A 10,222-nucleotide genomic window follows, 5' to 3' on the forward strand; every position below is an offset into this window, starting at 1 on the left:
GCGATTTCACCCCCTACTCAATGTTTTTCTTTTAGTTTTCTGTTGTGTTTTCCTTTTTAAATCAATACCGTCATAATAATAACTGATTTAAATGTTAAAAAAATACATCTTCAGAAAATGTGTCCCTCAAAATGCAGGAAATAGTGTTTAAGAGGGGTCTAAATTTCCCTTCAGCCTGCCCCTACGCTGTGAAATATTCCTGGTGAGAAGTTGAACCCTGTATGGACATATTTTTGATTGCCGCGCAAAAAGCTGGCAGCAGGATGCTAATGCTAGCATCAACTAGCAGTGGTTGATAATAATAACTATAGCCTGTGTCATTTATTTAACTATGGCTATTAAGCTTACAAATGTCCAGTGATTCTTGTTTAAAGCCACACCACGTAGAATTGTACCCAAAAAATTAAATTGAAATACAAGCTTTTATTTTATGACAGATATTTTCAGCATTGAAAAATATCTCAAAAAAACATGTAATTTTGCTGTGAGGGGCCTCAGCTCTCCTAAGACATGACAGTAACTTTACCGGGAGTGGGTACGTCTCCAACTCGTTTCCATGGAGATGAGACAAAAGACAGTAGAATTTGAGATTTAAACAGGTATGGTCCTCATCCATATCCATTCTTTGATTACCCACTGCAGAAATAGCATTTTCTGTGTCGAGCTGGTCATAAAAAAATGTTTTGTACTGATGGCAACAGTAGTCCAAAATGCTACGCAGTGTGCCTTTAATGTTTTTCCTTTAGTTTACATAAAATAATAATAAAAGAAAACCTTGACCTTCACTTTTTTCACTGACAGCAGAGCGCTTTTCCGTTTCCGTATCTCTATTTTTTATTGTTATCCCTGGTGCAAGCCTGTGTCCAAGTGACTCTTGAGTCTCTTAATGCAGGTAACACAATAGACAGAGGTCAATCGGTTGTATAATTTGGGGACGGTGCTCGCAGTGGGACGTATGGGGACGCAGTGGGGACACAACCGGACTACGCTATATCAAACATGTGGGTTGATGAGCTAAGATCAGCATCACATGACTGGCAGCCACAATGGCAACTTTCATTAAACACATTGTTTCATTTCACAGATTAGTTGCACAATTAACATAGACTGATACTATGCTCATATATATATATTTCTATTTATGCGCAAATTGTACTGTAATTGAATTTGCTTGAGATTTAAATACCTCTGAATAAATAACACATTACGCATGAACTCCATTGTGTGACCTGATTTTGTCAAAACCCTCGTCTTAATGTGGTTCAGCCTCTCCCACTCTTCTCTACTCACTAAAATATGTAACATTAATAAATCCTCCACATGACAAAATAGATGACATCATGCTGAGATTTTTGGTTTCATTTCATTTGTCCCCCACAGGGTGCCACGCGATGCACCTGAAAAGGAAAAAAGGCAATGGAAGTAAAATGTCTCGCCCAAAGATGTAACAGAATAAACATTGCATCACCGCAGGGATTGATCTTTCGACTCTCCTGTGGGCATCTGTCTTGGGCACACACTGCAGTGAAGCCCCATTACATCATCCTCTGATTCCAACACAAAAAAACACGCCACACCTCTGTTGACTAAATATTGGGTTGCTAAGTATTTTCTGAGTCCATTTGCCAAGATAATCAGAAATAATCTAGCAAACGATGAAACTCATGCTTCCAAAAGGGCTGGGATGACACGCACGATACTATATCAGAGCTGTTGCACTTCGTGTTGCACCTTTTTACGATTCAATACTTTACACCAAATAAATTCAAGAGGGAGCACAAGCCGAGTTGCAAAACATAACAAAATGTAACATAATATGACGTAATTTGGGTGAAAAACTTATGAAGGCCAACGGTGCTGCCCTCCCGTGTCCGATGGTCCATCATTGACTGTGAAAGCAGCAGAGCACACCAGCCTCATTAATATGCAGTATGCCATGAAAGTATTGCAATATAAGCGTTACAGTAAGATGAGACAAAAAATATCACATATTACAAAACTATATGCTCTTAGTCCTAATCAGTGGATGAGGACCCAGAGGCGGGATGGGTTGCAAGAGCCAGTGATTTTAATTATGTGAAATTGTGGGACATGATGAATAATGTTTTTCCTTCCCCATCAAACATTTGTATATTTCTTGTTTGCAAATAGAATGAATGGGAGAGACCACAATTACAGTTTCTATTTTGTTTGCTTATGTAACTGGTCCGCAAGCCTTGAATATTTTTCCCATGACTAGAAAGCGGCTGGTCTGTTTAATATGCATGGAGTGTGCTGTGTATCCTACAGATCTGACAGGACGGAGTATGTAACAAGTGGAGGAGGAGTGTGACTGGCGTTACACTGTAGTAGTGGGTGTAGTAGTTAACAGCGGGAGTGTTTGTAGTGGACATAGTAGCATGCATAGTGGTAGTAGAGGTAAGTAGAAACTTTGGAAGTGTTTTAAGTTGTACTAAGTGGTTATAGATATTTATGTAACATTGTTGTAGTAGTTATATCATTATTATATTCCTGTTCCAAATGTCCTGGTCCGTGATGCAGTAGTGGATGCATTAGTACTTGCAGTAGTAGTGAAAGTGGTGCAGTGGTTTAGTATTGCTGTGAATGTGGGTCAGTTGGAGCTGCTGCTGATCAAACACAATGGGCTCTGGGGACCGCAATGTGAACAGAATGAGAAATAAGATACAGCCTGGAGACATGGGGTGAAGATAGGCTCAAATGATATTCTTAAATTACACAACTTTAGCTGAAATTCTGTTTCAATGTCATCTGAAATTTGGGGAGTGCTTTTTTGGCATAGAGTTTGTTTTCAATACTGTTTTACATGTGCTGCAGAAATGGAGCATATACAATGTTAGACTTGCAGTGTATCCTTTTTGTTTTCGAGTGTGACACCTTGAATCATCTCCGAAAAGGATTGTGGTTTGCAAATGGAAACCTGTATCAGAACATGTATCTCACTGTGGAATAAATATTGCTTCTATCCAACAAAATCTAATCGCAATAGCAATAATCGTCGTTAGAACAAGAAACATGACCAAAAACAATCATCAAATCAAAGAGTCAACACGCCACAAAAATGATCCACACTCAACTCAACTCCCTGTCTTTTGATAATTTTTTACATAGTGGTGTGTCGCAGCATCTTTTCAATAGAAAATTGTGCCAAATAAGTTGAAGCACTCACACATTTTACAGTACCTGCCGCTAGCACAACAACTTTAAGCACCAAATGTTCTCCCTCTGCCCTCCTCAAGAGCAATAATGATGATAATCTGTGTTACTCACGTCACTGGCCTTAATGGGTATACTGTACAGCTTCATCTGGTCCCTGTATATTACCCATCAGCCCATACAAGGACAGGCCGTGATTGGCTGAGAAAGAATGGTGACTCTAACACCATGGCCCAGAGTGAGGAGGACTTGAGGACAGTGAACAGGGGACTGGTGCTATATAATAATACTGATCCACTGACCTGTTTCATCCCGGGCTAACTACAGCAACAGCAGCAAATCAGGAGACTCCCTCGACCAATCACGGCGCAGCTTTTATGATTACAGTCACCCACAGCCAATCCGCTCGCAGCTCTGAAGCAGCCAAATAATTACACAGCACATCTGCCTTAGCATTAGCCTCCTGTGCTGAAGATACTGGAGAAGAGATGGCTTCTCATGTAACACAGGGGCACGAGGACGACCCGCAGCGGTCAAACAAAATGCGATGACAGGAAGTAATGCATCATGCTGTAATATGAGGCTCACTGCGCACTAAGAAGTGACGATAACCAGGCAGGAATCTAAATCATACAGCCAATTACTGCAGCTTCCAGAAGTATTGCTGTCTTCTTGCATTTGGTCGACCTAAACAAAAATTGAAAATTGAATACTCTGCTCTTGTCCTTACTTGCTCTTCCAGGGCACTGCAATGTATTTTGTTTGGATATACTGAATGAGATACCCCAATTCATAAATTACCTCCATACCAACCAAAACATGTTGTATGTTTTCATATCATATCATATTGGGTATTGTGTGTCTTTATATGTACTGATTGAATATCTCTGGAATGGAATCTAACTTTTTGAGTATAATATGTGTGTATTAGCCAACATGCTTAATCGTTTGCTTCATGTTAAACCTGCTGGATTACAATAACTATTTGCACTTTAATATAAATCTTCTGCTTCAACATGCAAAGCTAAGAGTATAGTCAAAAACAGTTGCAAGTAAAATCTCCAAGAAAGTGTCTTGAGTCCAAATCCTGGAGGTGAAATGGACAAATTACATTAGCTGCAATAGGTCCCTCATCAGCATCAATTACAGTCACATGACATTCCAATACATTAGGGCCAACAAGACCCTCTGTGTATCCAGAGCATCCCCTGAAAACAGTCAGTACTGCAGAACTGTGTCCTCAGCACAAATACAGGGTCTTTAGTTACAGCGTTGTGTTACAAGTGTAAGCCATCATTTGTGCAAAGCAGTGGTGTTTCGCAGTATGTAGACAGACAGGTACATAATGATAGGGGAATCTGCACATCATGTTTTTGTTTTGAATTTCTGATCCTCATCCAGGTGTTGCTGCAGCTGCTGATTTCCCATGAGGCTTTGGGGCCGTCCAATCCGATTTCTCTGTTACACACTGCCCTACATCTGGCACCGTACAGGATTCAGGGTGGAATACATTTGTTGCTCAGGCAAAAACTGATTTAACTGGATAATTAGGTTGACTGACTCTTTTTTTTCATTAACAATGTACTTACAGTAATCCCTGGGCTATCTGTCAGTCTAACCTTTCATGCAAATCCCTGTAACAGCCTGGCTATGGGCTAGGGGCAATATCATAATAAAATAACAATCTGGAAGTGACCCTGTGACCTCTGGATGCCACCTTGATTATAAAGGATTTTGGCTAGTTAGGTTGCCTGCTCTGAAGAGTATCCAAACAGTACAGAATATTGATATAACACACGATTTTTGAGTTGGACTAATTGATAAAAGAACTGTATTTAGCTTGAGTTTGCTAATCGGAAATACATTGTGTTATGTATTTCGCCATTCTTTCATCATGTGGCATGGCATTATTTTGCCCTACTCCCTCTGATGCTACTGTTTCAAACCTCTCCATGTATCCGGAGATGGAACAAGCTAGCGCTCTCTTGCTTGACCGACGGAAATACTTTATAAACACTTCGATACAGATTCTGTTGCAATTTGCTTGTCAAACTCCCGTTACATTACAGCCTAACTACCCCACAAAAACACCATGTTCTTCCGTGTAGAATAGTCTGCTGCAGATACATCACCCTGGATCAATCCCTGACAGCCACGGTCTTGTCTGGTCGCTGTGAGCTAGAGCTAACGGTATCGACCCCTCTGCCAATCAGTCACTGCGGAGGCGGCACAGACTGTGATGACTGACCACAGCACATAGGTACATTAGCAGAAAAAAGGTGTGATAATGTGCCTGGAGTGGCATGGGCCTTAAGTGCAGGGCAAGTACAGGGCATTTTCCAAATATAGTTTCAGTGGATAGAGATGCTAAATTAAACCGGGATGACTGTTTACTGGCTTGTGTGTCACCCGTTGTCACTGGCCCTCAATCATAGTCCAGCCAGTCAATGTTTATCCATAAACTTTCATTGCACCTACTCATTTGTCTGCGTAAGTTTGAGTCGTGGCACTAACACTTTGCTCCGCTCTTCAGCCCATTTCATGCTGTTTACTGTCCCGTCAAACAAAGAACTGCCCATACAACAGGACTGAATCGGAAGAGTATTGTTAGTCACCAAGCTCCAGTCTTTAGTCATGCTTTTTGAAAGACCCAAAATCACGTGTTGCAAACAAGCACCGGGTCAGTCATCGGCTGTGAAACTACTGCAGCCAAGCATCCACTAACCCTGACTCCATTTGCACAGGCCCACTCTCAAAACATTCCGAGTGCCACGGAGTATTCAAAACATCATCCTCGCCTCGTAGAGAGTTACTTTGGCAGCTGCCCAAATCTGTGTAGACACGGCGAGGAGGTAGTCTGCCAAATACAGGCAACATTTACTCAACTGAACAACTGCTACTGTGAGAGACTGCAATCGATGTACTCAGACAGCCATGGCCAAGAGAGAGAAGAACATGATCGTATAATAAAGCGGGCAAGACATCATTGCTAATTGTGGTTGTGAAGCTGTGGGGCGGGACACAATGGTAGGACAGTTGCAAATAAACACAGACGACATCGCCCCGTCATACAAGGGGGCGTGGCCTCGCCGAGGGGGAAGGAAGTATGTTTTGGGAATCACCATTTTAGCCGCAATACAAACTTATTTATAACACATAAAATAAAGTCACGACTAAATCAGGTCCATATGAATGTTTTATCACAGCAAATTGTTCAGTAGAAGCGGAAAAAAACGGCAGTCATAGCTCACGTTAGCATGTAGCATGATGCTAACATGAAGCACTATGTTAGCATTCTCCGTTATTTATGTATTTATGGGATTTTGAACCACAACTATATTCATAATTCAGCATTTCTTAAAGTAGTTTTGGAGTAATTATAGAAAGTTTAGATTTCTTTGTTTTCCCCCTCAACTGCTCCAAACATGACCATATATGGGCGTTTTACCAGAGATGCCATCTTTACTGGCCAGTGTTGCCGCTTCAAAATGGCGCTACAAATAAAGAAAGATAGATTGCCATTTTGCCTCATCTTGGCCTTAACATCTGCTTACTTCATATGGGTAAACAGATACGTCATGTTTATATAATTCTAGAAAAAAAGCCCAACAAACCCAAAACAAATATGTTAAAAAGAAATAGAAAAAAAGTAAACAAAAAAGATGAATAGAATTTCATACAATAGTTTCTTAGATTCTCTATTTTAATGTGCATTGTGTTTTGGTTAATGTTGGAAAATTCCAAGATGGTTCAGTTCACATACAGCACAGTCGTTAATGTAGCTTTAATTAGCCTTTACGGAGACATAGCGACTGTACAGAGACAATAGAGGGAAGTGAGTTCACTCTGTGGCAGCAGCACATGTAGGTCACAGCAGAGTAAACACAAGCAGTAAGAGATATTCCAGCTGTTTTGAGCGCTAATTGTTTATACAGAGTGTAAGCACTACACGCAATATGCAAACGAAACAGTTGTGAATCGATAGATATTAGACAACATAGCTGAATGTATGCACGTCAACACAATGTATACCAAAATCAAAACAAATTTCCACTTCAATTTGTATCATTTAATGCAGCCAAACAGCAAATATGAAATGGTTCCATGATAGCGTTACCTAAATCTAAAATCCTGCTGATGTGATTCAGTCCATCCACAACTATATGGTCATTGATTCATCCACTGCATTACTGAAAATAACCTTGGGCCCATCAGTGCATTGCCCTTGGTCCGAAATGCACCAACCAGTCAATGTAGGCTAGTGCTATGTAATGTCTGTCGACTACAGGGATGACACACTTAACTCCAGCCCTTGAACTTTGGTGAATGTGTGCGGGGGTTTTGTGGAAACTCTTCAGGAAAAAAAAATGTCCACCTATTTTTTCCACATGTGGCAGGTGATAAATGATCTATCACATCAGATGGCTGCCCCCACAATATTTGGCATGTTTGGGCAAGCACTCTTGGACAGATGTTATTACCTTCTAGAATAGTATTGCCCCAAATGTGTAAGATTTCTGGTTCTTTAGGGAGCAACACACAACACACTGATCCTATGTGCTGCTCTGGTAACTTTAACCCCACTGGCCATGGCTTTTGCATGACCTCACTTCAAATAAAAACACCCTCACCTCATAGCAAGAAGGTTCAGAGGTCAATCCCTGACCATGTTTGCATGTTCTATATCTGTAGGTTTCCTCTGGGTGCTCTGCTTCACACTACCACTCAAAACATGTACAATGGGTCCCCTCTTGGGCAAGAACTCCATTGAAAGAGACTCTGAAATTTCAGTCTGACTTTCCTGATTAAATAAAGATCAAATAAAGATATGTAGTGGACGGGGCAGCACCACAACTATAGTACTCTGAGTATAAGTTATCCTATTCCCCGCTTCTCTGTAAGGAGATCCTACCATGTCGCTGTGCCCATACTCACTTTGAGGTAGTCGTTTTCAGACCGAAGCTCCTCTATCTCCCGGGCGTACTCCTCGTGCACGCTGTCCATGAGCTCCTCGGTGAGGTCAGAGAAAGCCAGAGAAGTGGAGGCCGGGACCCGGCTGTCGAACGAGGTCAGGGACTTCTCCTCGCCGGGTGAGATGCTTCCTTCCCCGGTGTCCACTCCCAGAGAGAGCCGGTCTCCAAACGAGGAGGAGGAGGGGATGTTCTTCATGGCACCGGCGGATGAAGCGGCGCGGTGGCTGCTCCTATCCGCCAAAGCTGCATCCCTGAGCGGCTTGTGCTCTCCCTCCGCCCCGCAGCGGCTGCTCCGGGACTCGGTGTCGCTGCTGAACGCGTCCGTGGATAGTTTGTTTTCATCCGACGGGCAATCAGACAGTTCAGAGCTGCTGTCGGTCGGGGAGAGTTTTTCTGGAGCACAACCAGAGTCCTTGGACAAGTCATCGGACCCGATGCTGGCGTCGGACACCTTCCTCCGGGTGTTTTTACCCGCCTTCCCCGCAGCGGACTTAGCCGAGGGTGAGTGCTTTCCCGCGGCTTTCCCAGCTGCATCCTTCCCGCTGCCGAGGCTCCCCACCGGACTCCGCCGAGACACCCTGCTCCCCAAGTGGATCCCCCCGGGTTTGACGCTCAGTGTTGGGGTCCCGATCCCCCCCCGTATCTTCGTGTACGACCACCCGGGCACATCCTTGGGGCGAGCCGGAGAGGGAGCGCGGTTCACCCCCTTCTTCTTCGCCTGGCCGCCGTCCGAGCTCTCCGTCCCGCCGCCGCTGTCCATCTTCACCCGCTGCTGCTGGAGCCTCCGTTCCTTGGGCGAGGCGAAGGAGAGGTGCGAGGGGGAGCTGTGCACATCAACCTCCTTTGTTTTGGTCATTCATTCATTTTTAACGGAGCACAACATGCGCTGAAAAAAAAATCCTCCCCCTTTTTTGTGGAGATAAACAACCGCAACAAAAGAGGAAGAGGCGACAGGCTCCACAATGTGTTGCTGCAAATTAGCACCAGGAAGCGCGCATTAAAAAGCGTATACCACGGTAATAAAAAATCCGAATGCAAATGCAAGGAAAACACGAGTATTGCGCTTTGTTGAGGGCAGATCCCGTGTGTTTTGGTCCAGTTTTGCAGGCAGCTGCAGGAGTAAAGCGGCCGGTGTCTGCGGAGCGCTCTGTGGGGAGGAAGAGAGCGGGTCTAGTCTCTCTCTCTCTCTCTCTCTCCGCCCTGATAACGGATCATTTCTGGAGCTGAGCCTGGAGAAGGAGAGAGAGAGGAGAGGAACAGGTTTCTGCGGCTCTCTGGCGCCCCCTGCGATTGAGAAGGAAACAACTCCTTTTTTGAAAACTGCAGATGGCAAAACAAAGACATGCTGCAGATGTAATAGTGGAGCTGTGTCGGATCACATGCATGGTCCATATGGTACACACATGAAGAAAACAGCATCAGATGTTCGTTCAAATTGTAATAGAATTTGGCTAAAGAGTGGGGGGATTGGAACAAGTAATGTTGATTTCCTTGTCCAGCTCTCATGTCATACAGGAGATTTTCATTGTAAAGGTTTTCAAGTCTAGTGTCTTCAACCCAGTACAGAGGTGTGGACTTGACATTGGCCCCGCCTCCTCCACTAAAAGCTGCTTGTACACCTTGTTAAGTAGCATGATTGTTATGCAGGGGTGAGTGTGCATGAACCCTTTGTTTACCTTGAACTGATGACTGATCCGCTAACTGGAGAAGCCAATGCAGAGCCGGTTTTTCCTATAGGCAAACTATGCAAGTTGCTTTGGGCCCCCGCAGCCGCAAGGGCCCCACATCTCAGTCAAACTGCGGTGTTGTTACACTGATTAATCAATGCGTTGTTACGGGCCTATTTGTCTCAAAGAGCAGTTTTATCCACACGGTTCTTCACTCATGTACGCAGTTGCTTACAGTAACTCTGGTTCTCTGAATATGCACAGTCTAAAACGAATTGGGCTACTCACAGGCTAATTCTCAGTGGTCATACAGAAATAACTATCAAGTGCAGGTTTCAGTTAGTTTTAAATCAGTGGTTCCCAAACTGTGGGTCAGGACCGGAGGTGAGAGATTGGGAAATAGACTAG

The 10,222-nt window shown here is 43.5% G+C and overlaps 1 protein-coding gene across 3 annotated transcripts in view; it reads right to left on the reverse strand.

The window, feature by feature from the left end:
- Positions 1-9,376, reverse strand: part of mtcl2 (microtubule crosslinking factor 2) — a 73,037-nt gene extending 63,661 nt beyond the window's left edge. Inside the window, exon 1 of one of the 3 annotated variants that reach the window (XM_079557537.1) lies at positions 8,110-9,376. In XM_079557537.1, the coding sequence (XP_079413663.1) occupies positions 8,110-9,003 (894 nt within the window). In that variant the 5' untranslated portion in view covers positions 9,004-9,376. The remainder of the gene's footprint in view (positions 1-8,109) is intronic. The other 2 variants (XM_079557536.1, XM_079557535.1) reach the window with 2 other exon arrangements.
- Positions 9,377-10,222: the final 846 nt, after the last annotated feature.

Source organism: Gobius niger (assembly GCF_951799975.1).
Source record: "Gobius niger genome assembly, chromosome: 6".
In the NCBI taxonomy this organism is placed as follows: domain Eukaryota; kingdom Metazoa; phylum Chordata; class Actinopteri; order Gobiiformes; family Gobiidae; genus Gobius; species Gobius niger.